Source organism: Nicrophorus vespilloides, unplaced genomic scaffold (genome assembly GCF_001412225.1).
Source record: "Nicrophorus vespilloides isolate i.1.1-1 unplaced genomic scaffold, Nicve_v1.0, whole genome shotgun sequence".
Taxonomy (NCBI): domain Eukaryota; kingdom Metazoa; phylum Arthropoda; class Insecta; order Coleoptera; family Silphidae; genus Nicrophorus; species Nicrophorus vespilloides.
In genome coordinates this window covers 83,902-101,345 of record NW_017095895.1, presented here as the reverse complement: position 1 = coordinate 101,345, position 17,444 = coordinate 83,902, and the positions used below count along the sequence as shown (strand labels likewise).

Below are 17,444 nucleotides of genomic sequence, written 5' to 3'. Positions count from 1 at the left end.
AAATAGAAAATACATTAGATTTATAAATCATAATGCATTTTATTATTAACATTTTTAAATAATTTTGTGTAATTTCATAGGAAAAAATGAGCAGAAACGCCTAATTTCTAATAAATTCAAGTCTTAATTAACGAACAGCTTTAATGTTGCAATAAAAAAAAACGCAATTGAGATATTCGTGGAATACGCATATTGCAATTATAAAAATATTTAAATTATAATTAGTCACACGAAAATCTAATTAGATTGTTTCACCGATGTTTATTCTCCAAACATGTAGAATAATTAGTTAAATTTGAATGGATTGCACAATAACGAGTAATGAGCGAACTTACGCAGACGCAGTAACAATTACCAACCGAAATCGGAGTGTTTGATCGATTCGACGATAGAGAGCGCTGATCTCTAATTAGAAAATATTGATAATTGTTTATTTAAAAACAATCGCGTAAAGCAATTATGAGTAGGTAATATAGAATTAAAATGCTGTGGGATTGCATAAAGAGAATTGGCGTTTATTGGGTATAGAATTTTGTTGCGTCGGAAAAAAAAGTTGTTGAAAATTTCAAAATGGATGCGAAGCGTCATTTCGAAATGTGGAATTGGAAATCGAATTTGCGGCACAAATTAATAATAATACAGAACGGAAAATTACGGTAATCAGTAGATGAGGTTAATTATTGTGTTAATACACTAACCTTTGTTAATTGCGGCGGCAGATGAATGGATAATGTTGAATTTTCTTGGGAGACTCAAGTCGACGATGTGTTCGCGGTCACGCACAACAAACGACTGCGTGCATTTCCATGGTGATCCGATCGGGAGATGCGTCTCGGCCAATCAGCGCCACGCATTTTTAACTGCAGGTGTTCAACAAAATCTGCAACAAAAAAACAGAATTCTAGAAAAACAAAAACCCACTGCACAAAAGAAAAGAGATAAAACTTGCAGCTGCGAATAAATTATAAACGTATTCTGATAAGAAATAGAAAATACATTAAATTTATAAATAATAATATTTTATATGCATTTTTTTATTAACATGAAACATGAAAAAACAATACGAAATATTATTATTACATTGCCACCTTTCTGACTTCAATCTCGAACTTTCCTATAGGTTTTTTTTTTCGAGTTACAGATTAACCACAAAAAAAACTTTGCAAAGTTTTGAATTAATTTGAATGATTGAAAAAACTATTAAATAATTACAAAAATTGAAAATAACTCACTAATTAAAAAGCCGAGCGATTTTCCCTCCATCTGTCGTGTATTAGGAACTAAATTCAATAAACTTTCAGCGCTTTCGTAACCATTTCGAATGTTCGAATCGGAAAACGCACGCGTACACGTCGAAAGATTTATAATAATATATTGATATGCATGATTTATAATTCCTATAGGGGAATTTTGCCAACATCGTGCAAAACCGGCCATATTTTTTTTGTTGTAATTGTTGGTATCTTTCTCTAAAACAAAAAATAAGCAACAGAGACGCCATTTTCGACGCGTCCTAATTTCTAATGAATTTACGGTTTAATCAATTATAAGTGTGAATAATAATAATGAAGCGAAATTATTAGGCAAACAGATTACAAAATTTAGAATAAAAAAAAACGTGAAACCGATTTTTTGTTTGTTTGACGAAATAACGGATTAATTACTCACGGTTAATTGCCTTCACGTCTCCGTTGATTGATTTCGAGAAACACGGGATAATTCACTGGATTTGAACGGATTGCACAACAGTTTGAAACATTCAAAAACGAGAACGCACGCAAACGCGTCAACAACTGATCATCCCCACCACTCCACAAGAAACAGCGTTGATGAAGGGATACCAACTGCATGGAAATATGAATTAGCGAACATTGGGTTGCCTACATCGAGGAATCTAATATGAATGTTACGAATAATTCAAATAATTAATTTAAAATTGCAGATGGATAAATGTGGATGCAGAAACAGGGCGATAATTTTGTAAAATAAAATTGCGTTTTTTGTAACGCTTGAAATACGTTTATTCATTAATTATACTCATTAAACTTTTGTTTCGCATCTCCCCAATTATTGGTTGCTAATGAGCATTGTCATAGTGACAATAACAATTGTACGTACATTTGTCTTATGCGACGTTAGGAACGTCAAAGGTCGATGAATCAAAATTTCGGTGTCGCGGGGAAATGCATCTGGGTCACTACTTAGGGGTGTCCAAGCAGACGGAGGTGCTCGCCCTCAGCGTGCTGGGCATCATCTGCACAGTCTTCGATGCCTCCCTCCTCGAGTTCAACGACAACTTGTACCGTATCTGGGAGATGAAGATGGACGCTAGTCGATTCTCGCAACGCTTAGAGGTCTACTTCAAGTACTTCATGAGCACCATCGTCCTGGTGCGCACCTTCACCATCCACCTCTACTTGGGCTGTTACGTGATCCTGCTGTACCCGGTGATCTTCGTAAGTCCATTAACGATGAAGATGATATCGTCTTGGTAATCGTGTCTGCAGGTAGATAGACCTGCGTTGCTGCTGCCGTGGCTCGTAATAAGCGCGGTGAAATCGCTGCTGATGAACATCTTCTCGCTGCTCGGTGGATTGTACGTCTGCATCGTATACAGATTCATGAAGTACGCGTGCTGGGAATTCCTGCTGACCCAAGTCCTCGATCATTCTCCCTCCGTCTACATGTTCTTCTTAGTGCTTAGGTGCTTTGAATTGTTTCGTTTCACTTGAAAAGTGGTGTAAATTTGCTTACGTTGCAGCTATTATCGAGACGTGAAGAGTGAGCTCCAGGTACGTCATTACATAGCGGCCACGTTCGCAGGGAACAGGAAGAGTCGCATAGCGAATTTCGAGCACTTCGAGGAGAATCGCGATCTGATGAGCGCCTCCACCATCGAGAACATGGTGAGCCATCTGTCGCCGACCAAGTTCACGTCGCGCTCCCTGGACACGCTTCTGGCGCAGATGCAGAAGGACCAGGCGCGCGACGAGATCCTCAACGAGAGCAACTACAAGGAGCTCGGCGCAACCGTCAACAACGATAAATCGCCTCTGGTGACGAAGAGCTTCGGAGCGGTTGCAACCAGAAGGAAAACGGATCTGGAGTTCAGCGATTCCGAGAGGGAGATGCGCCTGGTGCAGCCGGACGAGCAGAGCAAACCTCTGATACCGTCCTCCGCTCATCGAAGACACAAAGTGGACAACGAATCGCAGCTGGCTCCCATCAATTCGCTCACGAGATACGCGGATGGTAAGTGTTTTGTTTCTTGCTCCCTAAACAAAAAAGAAATATTGGAATTAGTATACTTGTGGCAAGTGATTTACCGAGTGCAAGTCGAGTCAAGTGATTCGTCAAGTATATACTGTCGATTGTATTTAGTTTCTAAAAAAGCAACGCCGAGAACGACGCTGACGAAGCCGGCTGCGATCAAGGAACCTCTTTCGAAGACGACGACGTCGCAGATGGAGGGAAGCGGCGTCGAGGAGTTCTACAAGAACAAGTTGAGCTTCGCGAAGAGCTACAAAGATGACGGATACACGACCGCCTATTTCGATGAGATGTACGTGACCAACAGCAACGAAAAGGAGGAAGAATGAGGTTTGATGCATCCCGTGCGTAGTGTCCATTTGAAATTAAATTGTCTGTATCATCTAGTCGCCTGTTTCATTTGTTGTTGATTGTAGTCTCCATGACAATCAGTGATTGCTTGTGAAATTTTCTATTTTATGTGAAATTTTTGAAATCACTAAGGGGGGGAAAGAATGTTTCCAATGACAACCAACAATAGTTGTTAGTGACGACGTTGTTATGGATCCGGTAAGTGCACTGGATTCGAATAGGAATATCTTCTGTCCGGTTGAAAAGAAGTTTTTTCCATTCGCGGAAAACTGGAAAACGAGCGGAAAAAAACGCCGTTGCGCCTCGTCCGAAATGGGTCTCCTCTCGTCTCGTCTCCCATGCAGACGTCGAGAGTCTCTTGACTTATGGTAGGATGAGAGATTTGTTAAATTAATGTGAATCGAGGTCGAGAATTGGCGTGTGTTTGAGTGTGTGTGTACGCGGCTCCCGCTCTCGTCCCAAATACGTCACTTCGCGTAACATGTGCAAGTGTATAAGTTTATGTACGTATAATATGTGTGTGTGTTAGAGTAGCCAAGGAGTTTGCGAGAAGGAAGGGACCTTGCCTTGCGTCCGCGATCAGAGAGATCCGCGCGCGCGTTGCTTTTTCGCACTTTGAACATTCGCCGATCGACAACGGCGGTGAGGTGAGAGATTATTATTATTATTATAACGTATCAAACTAATATTATCCAAAAGAAAACTAAATACTACAAAATAGAAGAAGAAAAAAGTGCACATCTTGAGATCGAAAGACCCATCATCCCTGAAGACGCTCGAATCTGAAGAAGAAAAAAGAGAAAGAGCGAAAAGAAAATAATCGCAAAAGTGCTTACCGTCGTTGGTCAATCCGGAGTGCGTGGGTGTGCGTGTGTGTTTCAATTGTTTTCAGTTTGCAGTCTGCAGTTTCTCGATTCCGCAAGGTAAGTGCTTTTGCAACAGAATTGACAAACACCATAAACAATTTGCACTGAAACAAAAAAAGAAAAATTAATTGCGAATCGATTGCATCCAGCCAAACGGTTGTTTCATTATTTTTTTTACTAACAGCACATCTCTTAGTCACTTTTCGCTCGGCGATTCCAAAAATGGCAAAGATCAAGAAAGAAGCTTACGTCAGTTAGAACAACTGCAAACTTCTCCTTTTTTCAATTGTTCTACAAATGTTACTCATACTTTTTCCATAGTTACGCATAGCGACCAAATATTAATTGGACCAATCATTCAACTGTTCTAAAACAAATGTTATTCGGACGTTAGTTACGCATCCATCGCAAACAAAAACGTAACTGCGCGAATCTATTAATAAATTTATTTATTTTTTTTGGTAAAAAAACTTGACCATCGATATTTTTAAACGTGATGCTCGAAACAAACGAGTCGCAAAATACGAATTAACGAAACCATTCGAATTGAATTTACAGAAAAATTCTCAAAAATTGAGTTTTTAAAAACATATTACATAAGCATTCAAAGTGTAAATGAATAAATTATATAAGCAAATATATTTATTCTAAAAAAAAAAACAGGTTTCCGTTGGCGTTTTAAATTGAAAATTTAAAGTTGAAGATTTACTTTTTTCAATGAAAATCTGCTACTATGCATTGACGTAACGTGAAAAGTTTTTTTTTTTAATTTGCGGTTGCGTTAATGTGTTTTGATTGGAGACGCAATCTGCGATAGGAATTGCAAATGGAACAGGAAGTCGCATGCTGGATGAAGATATAAATGGGAAAGGAAGCAAGGTGGCGACCTTTCGCGCGCGAAGGTCGCTACAGTCGGTGTCAGCGGGAGATGTGGTAGGTAGTAGGTCGCAAATGGCGCAAAAATAGAGAAGAGAAAAACAAACGAGGCGAGGATAAAATGTGATTGAACAGTTGAATAGGAACCGATGAATCAGACATTCCATGGAAAACGACAGAGTTGTCGCTTATTTTCATTACTATTATTATACAGGTGGGTTTCTTTTTATGACAGCGACAAGGTTAACAATAAAAAGAAACACGTGACCTGTGAACTCTTCCCACATTTTTGTTTAGCGAACGATGTCAAATGTTTCATTCATCAACAACAACAAAAAATATGACGTTTCATTTCGGGTTACTGTCAACGTCAAATTTGACGTTTGTTTGAAATCGTACTAATTGGTGAAGATGTAAATACGTCGCTCGTACTTGAATTAAAATCAATGACAAATTTAATGTTTTATTTCGAAAAGCGAATTAATATGATTGCGAATATTTCGATTACGATTTATCGCTCGAACTTGACCTGGAAAAAGAAAAGAAATGAATAAAACAACAAAAGAAGCAAAGGGAATTCGATCGTCTTTTTCGCGTATTTCAGTTTCGCAACGTAAATAATAATAATCGAAGAGCGCTTCTGTTTTTCATCCAACTTTATTCGCGTCTGGCAAATGTCAAAACGCAAATGTGACCTTAACGTATATATATATATGTCTCTTTTTAAATGTGTGTATATATATATAGAGCGGATATCGGGGTCGATCTTAGTCATCGTTTGCATTCATCAATTTGGGTCAAGTTCGCGTCGACATTGACACGTTTAACACCGAAAACTACGAGACGCACACACCGATCTTCAAGATCGATGCTTCCTCTGCGCTTCCAAAGCACCCACGATCATTAAACAAAACAAAAATTAATTGCTCGAATTGAATTAAACGAAATATTGGAAAGGAAAAAAACGCGCGCCGAATTTGAAATCGCTAACGGATCAATGAACCTCTTCTACCTCTTTCTCTGCATGACGAAAATCGCCATGACTTCCCACGGATTTGGGTTAGAACCTCTTTACGACTAATCAGTCGTTTCGCTTGCCGCGATCAAATTAATCGCGCGTGCTAAGATTGCTAATTTGCTGAAAAACAAAGGAGGCGCGCAATAGCAACTGCTCCGGCAGCGCACGGTATTATTTTTAGCGATGATGCGAACCACAAAATGTGTTTGCTCCCAATAACGAAAAAAAAAACAAACAAAACTAAATAAATTCCCACATTTCTCTGCCTTCGATCAAGTGCTCTTGGAATTCGAAGCTTAAAATCGAACATTTTCGAAATAACTTATCCAATTCAAACGTCAAATTAATTTGACGTTTCAGTTTACATAACTGTCAATGTCAATTGCGTTGCAAAATTATAGACAATCTCAGTTGCATTAAACCCAATCAGTGTTTCCCAAACTGGGAATTACTCTTTGTTTTAACTAAATGCGACAAACGCTAATTTGACAATCACAATTTCGTAACCTGTAATGGAATTGGGAAACGTCAAATTGAGATTTAATTTGACGTTCGCATTGCGCTTACGAGATCCAAATTGGATTTGATCGCGAAATTGCATTAACGTAATGGAAGAGGATGGAACAGAGTTTTGGGCTCGGCCCGACAAAAATCAAATCGCCTTCGCACGTCACATGAATTGGTGGAAGAGCAGGGCTCGGCTCGCCTCCACGACCGCACTTCCTAATTATCTTCCAACTAAAAATAGTCGACGATTTCGCAACTAGCGTTCTCGCAAACTTGACGCGTATTCGCGTGCGTTGAACAGAAACGGAAATAGAGAAGTTGCATAATTGAACAATTTATTTTGTTTTGTTTAAACGGATGTTGCTCAATTTGCAGCTACGATTTCGGCGAGATATTATCGAGTGAAACCGATGCGAAGTTTGCCTAATTCGAGACGTTAGTCTAAAATTAATGAAAATAAACAAGAACGTTTATCCAATAGCGTTCGCCAATTGAAATACTCGTCGTTCAAATTTTTCCAACGGCTTCGCAATTATTTATTTTAAAATTAAACGGATTCGTTTCCATGGTTTTATTAATTTGTTTACTCGCGCGTTTCGTTGTTATTCACCGAGCCGAATGTTGTTGTTATTATTATTGTTCGTAGCTTAGATACCATCCAACGCCATGATGATAATGTTAATGATGCCGATGAGTTAATAATTAGATCGGATCAATTAACGGGAACGACGATTTCGCGACGATCGATTGCGGCCGGTTTTAATTAGAATCCAATTCTGAGCCTAAACCGCCTATTCCCCTCTCCACCGTCTTCCGTCCCGTTGGCATTTGAACTACTTTTCGCGAATCTAAAGAGAGAGAGAGACGACTGTTACTACTATACCGCACGATGCAAATAAAACAAGTGAAGCGCGCGTATGCTAATGCCTCTCAAATGTCGCATGCATGCATGCATGTACAGGGTGATTCTAAACCGCGAGAAAGCCGGAACGGACGATTTCGAAAGGCGACGATTTTCCATTTTTCGAAGCATCATTCGCAATTATCGCAATAACCTTTAACCTCAAGTAAACATCTATAAAAGTAATTTAAAAAAAAAAACAGATTAATCTGTATGTAACATTCTGATTACGCATTCAATTTTCTTGAAAACAATTGAATCAGAGGTAACTAGATGAATTGTTGAGTGAAAATATTCAAATGTTTAAACTTTTCCAACTAATGAAATTCAATTAGAAGATTGAAAACAATTGATTTAAACTGTCAACTGTTATTATATGTTTTGTTTTGTTTTTTTTAAATTATTTTACAGATAATCAATCATGACGCTGCTGAAAACCTATTACTGTTGTTTCTCTCTGCGAACGGGAAGCATAAATGCAGCCATCCTTGGAATCGTAAGTTTTTTGTTTTCAATTTACTTAAACTAAGTCGCCTATGACATCATGATTTCAACACTTTGCTACTGCGAAATACAGTAACTATTTCATTGTACATATATAATTGCGTTTTCTATAATAAGTTCTGTTTAAATTAAATATAATAATTTTGTGCTAGATCTTGGGAATACTTGGTATAGTGCTCGTATTCACGGCCAACATTGATTTCAAGACGATCGTGATCGATTGGCTCCCGAAATGGATCGTCAACATAATCATCGTGATCAACTTCGCGATGACCATCCTCATATCGATGTTGCTCCTCATCGGCATCATCAAGGTGCGCGTATAGCAAAACAAAAACAAAAGAAAAAATAAAAATAATAATAATGTCTGTTTGTTTTTTTTTTTGTTTCCAGAGGAATGTTTATTTGATGATGCCGTGGGTCATACTGGGAATAATGCTGGCAATCGGCCTTCTCGTTTCCGTCATCTACACCTCAGTCAACTTCTACATAGAAGGCGAAAGTCTCGCGGGCACCTTGATGCTAGTCTTGGGTCTCTTATCGATCGGTAGGCAACCCCAACAACACATAATCATTATCATCGTTAACTCTAATCGTTCGATTGGTTTCAGTGAAATACATTTACATGTGGATGGTGACGTACAGCTTCTTCCAGATCGTCAAGGAAGAGTACGACAGAAGGGCGGCTTACGAGAGGGCGCCGTTCAGGAGGCAATATTAATCGATCGCTTGCATTGTTCGTTTTTGATTAATTTGGTTCAAAAACCTGTTTCTTATTTATATATATATATATTTATAATTAATTATCTAGAGCAAATATTTGTCAGGAGAACAAACAGAAGCGCAAACAAAAGGTGCATTAATTTGCGATTCGTAACCACGGAAACGTTTATTATGCGATTCATGCAAATAGCGGGAGGCTGTTCGATGAACGCACGTGTCGTCTTCGAGTCTTAGTAGGTGGTGCAGCTTACGTAACACGCAAAAAAAAAAACAAAAACACTAAGTGCTAATCACGCTCTCGGTTAGATGGCTCTGGATGCGCGAGTAATTTAAAACTTATGTGTCATATAATTTATTACTATAGGAATTAGGAAGGTTTATCATTATATAATCAAATGTTAATAATTAACAATCTATTTTTGTATATGTTTACTACGTATTTATATTTATGATTTGTTAACTCAGTTTAATATATAAATATTTCTTTGTTTCGTTCGCAAAACAAAAGCACACATGATTTATGAAGAAAATAAAGAATCTCATTTTGTGTTTGTTAATTCATTTTTTTTTCTACAACTGTTACTTGACTTTATGACGTAACTTGTCGGTTGCTATGGAGATGCATGGATTTAATAACTCTGGCAGCGTTACAGACAGATTAAGATGAAATATTTCGCGTACGGAAATCCAATTAGGACTTAATCCGGGGATATTAGTGTGTGTGGGCGGCGATGATTGAAGGGATGAATGGGATCGTGCTGGAATGCAATTTCTTCTGATGCGAGCGTGCGGAATTTGAGGGAAGGAATGCGGTCGAGAGATGGCGTCGCTTGAAGCGAATCAATAAATTGATAAGGGAGAGCGCGTGGGCGTCGCGACGTTCAGTCGCTGACATCCGACCGGACGGATCGAAGCCCTCCGTGACAGCGAAACAGGGAAAAGACAAAAAAGGAAAATTTGCGAAACAAAATTTGATTAAAGAGGTAGAGAAAAGCGCGAAATGCAAGCTAAGACTAAATCGGGAATGGTCGCGTTGGAAGTGTACTGCAGTGTCCAATAGAAGTTGAACAAAAAAAAAAGGGAGCAGAATCGCACCATCTGTTCCAACATAAGACATTACCGTTTTCTCCGGCGGATTCGGAAAAGCGTCTTGAGGGGAAAACCGGTTTTTCCGCAATTTTCTCGGTCTCCGTTGTATGTGTGTGTACGTGTTTTGTTGTCATTTCTCTTTTTTTTTTCGTATTTAATCAGCGTTTCGCTTAATGGGCAAAATGGGTCAATGTACACTGTGAGCGAGTGAAAATTAAATAATCGCTCGAAACCGAAGAACGAAGAGCAGTTAAACGTCACCAGAACCGGCGAACGCGTGAAGTGCGAAGGGCTGAGAAACAGATCCAAGTAAGTGTTGTATTTCATAATTTGCGTCACAAAAAAATAATTGATCGAAGCAAGCAACAAACATTGTATTCGCAATTGTTTTTGAATCTTAAAATATCAGAACAATTTTCGAAAACAATTGATTATCAATAGCAACAATTGATCACAAACAAATGATTTATAGAAATATTAAAAATTGATTGATAAAAGTCACTTTTAAGTTAATAGCTAGAAAACTAATTGAAACTTATTAGGAATAATATGATTAGATTTGAGTAAATGGAGCTAACATGATGATAATTGTCAAGTAAAAAAATGTTGAACAATAACAAATTTGAAGTTAATGATTGAAAATCTTAAATTTAAGTGCGTCATTATGCATATCGTTGATTGTAATGATAGGAAGAGAGAAAATCAAGTGGTTATATGGGGAAACAATTGAACTATTTTTAGCCAACTGTTGAGTCGCCGCAAATCTCCAATTAAGATAATTTGCGGTTTCACTTGTGTTTTTTTTTATTTGTTCGTTTCGTTACTGCGATCGTTCGTGTTCTCCTATTATTGAATCGCTATCTAATCTAACTGTTTGTTATTATTTAAAACAGGTAAGTCGTATCGCGACGAATGAATGCATTCAATTCGGTCGGTCCCCAGTTCACAGAGAGTTGATAAGGGAAAAAAATCAATAGGTATTATTAAGCCTTCGATAACACGCGTCTGTTATTGATTGTGAATCGAGTTTGCTTAATGAATTATTTAATGATTATTAATGAATTTTGAATTGCGTCTTATGTTATGAAGTAAGTTATGAAGATTGCGATTGTTTCAGAATGCCTCTGGCAGATGTTTTTCGACGGGCATCTACGTACATCCTGGGTTCTGAACTAGACAACGAGAGGCTTCTGCAGTATGAGGATAACGAGGTGCTCTTCTGCAAGAATAACGTGTGCGTGCATCCGCCTGCCATCATGCGGCAGGACACGGATATTCTGCACCATCCTGGGTACTTGGCTATCACCACGAAGACGTTCGTGGATCAGTACAACGACGCGAAGAGACCGACGCTCATGCTCACCTGGATTCCGAACAGCACGCTGAAGAAGTGTCCGCACACGCTGCAGAATTCACCGGCGAAGAGGAACGGCTACAACAGCTACTCGAAGCAGACGAGCGTGGAGAGCCTCACCTCGCTGGACTCGTGCGACGATAGACCGGCGAGTTTTGAGCTGAAGAGTACGAATCCGTTTCTCAATTACGAGGATAAGGAGTGCAACGAGTCGATCAGCTCGGACGAGAGCAGCGGAAGCGGCGGCGGCGGTGTTGTTGTTGAGGGAGGCAGAGGCAGAGGCGATAAGCCGGATATGATCAACATCAACGTGGAGATCAGTAATCCGGATATCGAGATCATCTCGACGCCGGACAGCGTCAAGGAGGACGAGGAGAAGTTCGAGTTCACGAGGTCCGAGTCGATGACGTCCACCGATAGCCAGTACAATTGGTTGAGCACGCCCGAGTTCTTGGCGCAGAAACACAACCTCGCCTTCCCCGACAGCGCCACCTGCTCCCCGATCTTACCCACCAAACTGCACCACAAGTGTCGAAGATTCAGCGTCGATCTCAGCCAGATGCGATCGCTCAGATTGTTCTTCAACGACACCAACTGCACGTGCGGCCAACTGGTCGTCGCGTCCAGGGAGAGTCAGTACAAGATTCTGCATTTCCATCACGGCGGACTCGACCATCTCGCGCAGGTCCTCCACCAGTGGCATTCCCTTCTGCACAGCATCAAATACGCCAAAGGTAATCTAAAACATTAATTTCTAATTGAATCTCAATATCTATCACGTTTCAATTACGATACTTGCCAAGTAGAATTTGCTGCATGTAGTGGATGTTTGCAGGATGCGAGGAGAATCTACCGTACAGACATTTCATGGTGTGTCGCGCGGAAGTGAGCGATTTAGAGCTGCATCCCGAAGAAGGGCAGGTCAATAAGCTGACGGAGGAGATGTTCAGAGGTCTGTTCAACGAGAGCGGTCAGCTTGAGGATGATCTTATGCTCAGGAAGACGGTGTTCTTCGCTGGAATGGAACGTAATTTAAGGAAAGAAGTTTGGCCTTTTCTGCTTCACTGTTACCCTTACCAAAGCACGTTCGAGGAGAGGGCGCAGATCGCGGAGATTCGAAGGCAGGAGTACGAGGAGGTCACCAGGAGGCGACTCGAGTTGACGGGTGGACAGCTGGGGCAGTTCAGAAGAAAAGTGCAGAGTGTCGTTGAAAAGGACGTCGTGCGTACCGATCGTGCGAACCCGTTCTTCGCAGGCGAGGATAACCCCAACCTGGAGGTGATGAAGAACGTGCTGCTCAATTACGCCGTCTACAATCCGGGTCTCGGATACACTCAGGGGATGAGCGATCTGTTGGCGCCCGTCCTCTTCGAGCTGCGAGACGAGGTGGCCGCATTCTGGTGCTTCGTCGGACTCATGCAGAGGGCCGTCTTCGTCGCAACGCCAACGGATCGAGACATGGACAGATCGTTGAAATATCTGCGCGAATTGGTGAGAATCATCGTTCCCAAGTTCCACGACCACCTGCAGAAGCACAAGGACGCGAACGAGCTGCTCTTCTGTCACCGCTGGATCTTGTTGTGAGTATTAAATCCCTCCGAATCCAATCCGAACAACTTATCATCGTGATCATCCTCTGCAGATGCTTCAAACGGGAGTTCACGGAGGCGGTGGCTCTGAGGATGTGGGAGGCCTGCTGGGCCAACTACCTCACCGACTATTTCCACCTCTTCCTATGCTTGGCCATCATCTGCGTGTACGCCGACGACGTCATCGCTCAAGATCTGAGAGCCGACGAGATGCTCCTCCACTTCAGCTCACTGGGTACTTAAAATCAGTACCAATTTAACTGCAACAATTATACTTTTTTTTTCTTTTGCAGCGATGTACATGGATGGACAGGTGATCGCGAGGAAAGCCCGCGGTCTTCTCCACCAGTTCCGACAGCTCAGGGAGATTCCGTGCACCCTATCGGGGCTCTGCATGCGATGCGGTCCGGGCATCTGGGACAGCTCTCACAGTCCGAGGATCTACTGCTCCGGACACGAACACGGCTACTGCCCGAACACGATAGTCCAATAATAATAATCGCAGTCGACCTGCGAAACGAAAAACGAAATCAAAGATTAAGTCTAATTCCTTTCAAAAACCAAAGTTAATATTATAACAATATGCAATATCAAATATTCAACTATTAATCAAACCTTAAGCGACGGGCGAACGATGAGCGTAGCCTAGGTAACACAAACTTATAAACTACGTCTTTGATCTCATTACGGCGGCGGCGGCATTATATCAATCGTTTGTTTTTTTTTTCTGAACCTCCTTGATTGTTTTTGTTGATAACCTTAGGTAATGTACATATTGAAGCAAATTACTTCTGTTAAGTTTTTGGCTGTGCTCGAAAAGTATTCGATTCCTGCAGCAAAAGTGATCAGTAACCGTAGCTAATTGATTTACCTTAGGACTGTTAAATTATCAATTCACACACACACGCGTTTCCACTGACGTTTAAAAACAAAACGAAAGACAACTACTTTGATCGGCGTTACTTGCCGAACTACTTGTACAAAGTATTTTTTGATTCTCAATCAATTGACTTTGCATTGAAACTTAAATCACACCTAAGGGAAAAATATCATATCACCTGATGAAAAAGTCTAAATCCGTTAATTGTTAAACATGTGCTTCTGTTATTTATAGCATTAACCAAAAGAAAATAAATTGCTTTTATGTTGTATACTTTTTGGGAATGCAAGTGCTGCGTAGAAAAAAGGAAGATGTGTTTTTGGTGCACCGTTTTAGGAAAGCGTTTCGGTCCATAGTTTTTCCACCTTCCCCGTCTCCTTCCTTGTATTTTATACTTTACGACAAATGACGATAAGCGACACTACATATATATCTATTATGGACAACTATGATTATCATGTAACTATGACAACACGACAACAAACAAATGAAAGTAATATATTGAAATTGTATAAATTAAAATTTATTAATGAGAAACAAATAATATATATATATAGTTTATCGATGTAAAATTTATGTAATTCTTGGCAAACAATAAATTAATTAAATGAAACTTTCCATCTTTAGTTTTTTAAGTCTTGAAAGCGTTGAAAAATTAACGCTTAAAAATGAAACTGCAGAGATTGCAGTGAGCTGCTGTCAATCATTTTCATTGGTATCGATTGTTTTTGAGTCAAAATTGAAGTTTAAACTAAAGATGGAAATTGAAGTATTGATGTATTTGTTTGCGTTTTTGTTGTTGTTGTTGTTGTGTATGTTGCAAGTGTGATAATGAAGTAATGCAATAATTTACCATTCTTGAAGAAAGACTCGAGTGCTACGATTGATTCACGGAGATGAAGAGATCCGTCGAAATCTTTATGCATCTGTCAATTGTTGAGTAATTGCGTCGTTTGAATTGTTGCTTGTTGGGTTGCCTACGTGGGTTGCCATAGTTCTGGCGCAAGATGGTGGCGTCCGCGTGGACGCCATAATAACTACGACAATCGACGATCGTCCATTTCCGTTTTGGCTTCATCCAGTGAGCGTGTGTCAAAACCAGTGATCTTTGGTATTATTCTTCGGAAGAAATGACGTTGACCGATGGTGCCCAGAGCGGGCCGAGCACGAGTTTCGTGGCCCCGGTGATCCAGGACAATCACACAGGATGGGGGCCCTGCGAGATGCCCGACCAGTTTCGCGATATGCCGTATCAGCCGTTCAGCAAGGGCGATCGTCTGGGCAAGATCAGCGACTGGACCGGTGCAGCCTTCCAGGACAAGAAATATGCCAGTAAGTACCACAAACAATACCATCACTATAACAATCATCGACCAAATGGTCTTTTCAACCATTGGTTATGGTGATATGTCACTGTACGGATGATGGTAGACTGCTTAACCTCAATTTAGACTCATCGAAGAGAATAACAAATGAAATGTTTACTGTAGTAACATATTGTCATAGCATTCTCGATTAACAATCTCGATGAAACATCCTTAACTTACATTAATAACAATTGAATGTGTTATTACAATATTGCACTTTCACTTTTAATCGGATTTGACTAGTAATTCATTATTACTTTTCTTTTAATATTTGTATTATCTTAACTTTCTACTATTTGCTTAATTTAAATATGCTTTGCACAGTAATGTGCATAAAATAAACTATTCAAATTTAACCTTTTTTTTTTGTATTCTTTTTTTAGATAAGTACACTTCTCAGTTTGGTGCTGGAAGCCAATACGCTTATTACCACGATGAGGATGAGAGCACCTTCCACCTGGTGGACACCACGAGGGTGCAGAAGCCTCCATACCAGAGGGGTCGTTTCCGTGCGAACCAGAGGAATATGAGAGGCCGCGGTGGCAGAGGAAACCACTCCGGAGGAATGCAGGCCCTTGGAAAGGGTCTGAAGAACCGCGACAGGGATCGCAAGGGATTCAACAAGAAGTGGGGTCAGGGCAGACCGCAGATCAAGATCCGCGATGCCTCCGTCACCGTGAAACCCGATTGGGTCACTATCGAGGAGATGGACTTCCCTCGTCTCGGCAAGCTTTCCTTGCCCAACATCAAAGAAGGTAAACTTTCGGAGTAGATCTAGATTGACTTTTATTAATTATATGTGTTTTTTTGAATTGCAGGCGAAGATGTTATGTGCTGTGGTGAATTGGAGTATTACGACAAGGTCTACGATCGCGTCAACGTGAAGAACGAGAAGCCTCTGCAGAGCGTTAACCGTATTTTCCATACTGTGAGTTATCTTTTCGATAATGTTGTAGTGCGGTTTTGCTAATTGTATTTTTCTTTCAGGTAACCACAACTGACGATCCCATCATTCGTAAACTGTCCAAGACCGAGGGCAACGTGTACGCGACTGATGCTATCCTGGCAACGATCATGTGCTGCACCAGGTCCAACTACTCCTGGGACATCGTGATCGAGAAGATCGGCGATAAGCTGTTCTTGGACAAGAGGGATAACACCGAGTTCGATCTGCTGACCGTCAACGAGACGTCCGTGGAACCGCCGCAGGACGATGGAAACTCGCTGAACTCGCCGAGGAATCTGGCGCTTGAGGCGACCTTCATCAACCACAACTTCTCGCAGCAGGTGCTCCGCAACGGAACGGCCGAGCCCAGGTACAAGTTCGACAACCCGAATCCGTTCATCTCCGAAGAGGAGGAAGGTGAGGTGGCCAGCGTCGCCTACAGATACAGAAAGTGGGATCTGGGCAACGGAGTCGTCCTGGTGGCGCGTTGCGAGCACGACGCCGTCGTGCAGACGCCGAACGGTGAGCTGCAGTACCTCTCCATCAAGGCACTGAACGAGTGGGATTCGAAGCTCGCGAACGGCGTCGAATGGAGACAGAAATTGGACACCCAACGCGGTGCCGTCCTCGCCAACGAGCTGCGCAACAACGCCTGCAAGCTTGCCAAGTGGACGATCCAGGCCCTCCTCGCCGGATCCAATCAGATCAAATTCGGTTACGTGTCCAGGTCGCACGTGAGGGACAACAGCAAGCACGTCATCCTCGGCACTCAGCAGTACAAGCCGCACGAGTTCGCCACCCAGATCAACCTGAACATGGACAACGCCTGGGGCATCCTCAGGTGCATCGTTGACATCGTCATGAAGGAGAAGGACGGCAAATATCTGATCATGAAGGATCCCAACAAGCCGATGATCCGTCTGTACGACATCCCCGACAACACCTTCGAATCTGACGGGGATTCAGAGTCCGAGGACGACGTCGTCGGGGACTCGAACGCATTCCAGACCCTCTACCCTCCATACGCCGGAGGCAAACACTAAATACATAATCTTGTATTGTTTCTTTCTGTCAACAACAACAATAACAATAAAGAACTTATTGTAAGGAATGCAATTAACTTTCTTTTTATTTTTCATTATATTTTAACTGTAGTTTATTAATTTTTCAATAAATTAATTGAAAACAACACATTTTATTTTC

General features: G+C 41.0%; 4 protein-coding genes across 8 annotated transcripts; all 4 read left to right on the top strand.

Annotated features, from left to right (window-relative positions):
* The first annotated feature begins 2,870 nt into the window (after window positions 1–2,870).
* On the top strand, window positions 2,871–4,347 carry LOC108567834. 3 transcript variants are annotated; one of them, XR_001891264.1, is made up of 2 exons: window positions 2,871–4,268; window positions 4,321–4,347. XR_001891264.1 is itself a non-coding variant. In XM_017928544.1 (2 exons), the coding sequence occupies exons 1-2, from the start codon at window positions 2,880–2,882 to the stop codon at window positions 3,597–3,599; spliced, it is 579 nt and encodes a 192-aa protein (XP_017784033.1). In that variant the 5' UTR covers window positions 2,871–2,879; the 3' UTR covers window positions 3,600–3,607. The 3 variants fall into 3 exon arrangements, 2 of the variants coding, with proteins under 2 accessions (XP_017784033.1, XP_017784024.1); XM_017928544.1 differs by lacking the exon at window positions 4,321–4,347 and having other exon boundaries at window positions 2,871–3,252; window positions 3,394–3,607; XM_017928535.1 differs by lacking the exon at window positions 4,321–4,347 and having other exon boundaries at window positions 2,871–3,252; window positions 3,382–3,607.
* LOC108567852 lies at window positions 4,171–9,295 on the top strand. The gene is made up of 5 exons (XM_017928556.1): window positions 4,171–4,544; window positions 8,201–8,285; window positions 8,446–8,607; window positions 8,687–8,840; window positions 8,905–9,295. Exons 2-5 carry the CDS (start codon window positions 8,211–8,213, stop codon window positions 9,012–9,014), a joined length of 501 nt encoding a protein of 166 aa, XP_017784045.1. The 5' UTR covers window positions 4,171–4,544; window positions 8,201–8,210; the 3' UTR covers window positions 9,015–9,295.
* A 147-nt stretch (window positions 9,296–9,442) lies between these two features.
* On the top strand, window positions 9,443–14,087 carry LOC108567805 (TBC1 domain family member 16). 3 transcript variants are annotated; one of them, XM_017928497.1, is made up of 5 exons: window positions 9,443–10,414; window positions 11,223–12,193; window positions 12,295–13,039; window positions 13,102–13,283; window positions 13,342–14,087. In XM_017928497.1, exons 2-5 carry the CDS (start codon window positions 11,224–11,226, stop codon window positions 13,539–13,541), a joined length of 2,097 nt encoding a protein of 698 aa, XP_017783986.1. In that variant the 5' UTR covers window positions 9,443–10,414; window position 11,223; the 3' UTR covers window positions 13,542–14,087. The 3 variants fall into 3 exon arrangements, with proteins under 3 accessions (XP_017783986.1, XP_017783994.1, XP_017784001.1); XM_017928505.1 differs by lacking the exon at window positions 9,443–10,414 and adding an exon at window positions 10,749–10,998; XM_017928512.1 differs by lacking the exon at window positions 9,443–10,414 and adding an exon at window positions 11,063–11,082.
* Window positions 14,088–14,927: 840 nt separating this feature from the next.
* On the top strand, window positions 14,928–17,352 carry LOC108567825 (eukaryotic translation initiation factor 3 subunit D). The gene is made up of 4 exons (XM_017928523.1): window positions 14,928–15,260; window positions 15,679–16,050; window positions 16,114–16,223; window positions 16,283–17,352. Exons 1-4 carry the CDS (start codon window positions 15,059–15,061, stop codon window positions 17,282–17,284), a joined length of 1,686 nt encoding a protein of 561 aa, XP_017784012.1. The 5' UTR covers window positions 14,928–15,058; the 3' UTR covers window positions 17,285–17,352.
* Window positions 17,353–17,444: the final 92 nt, after the last annotated feature.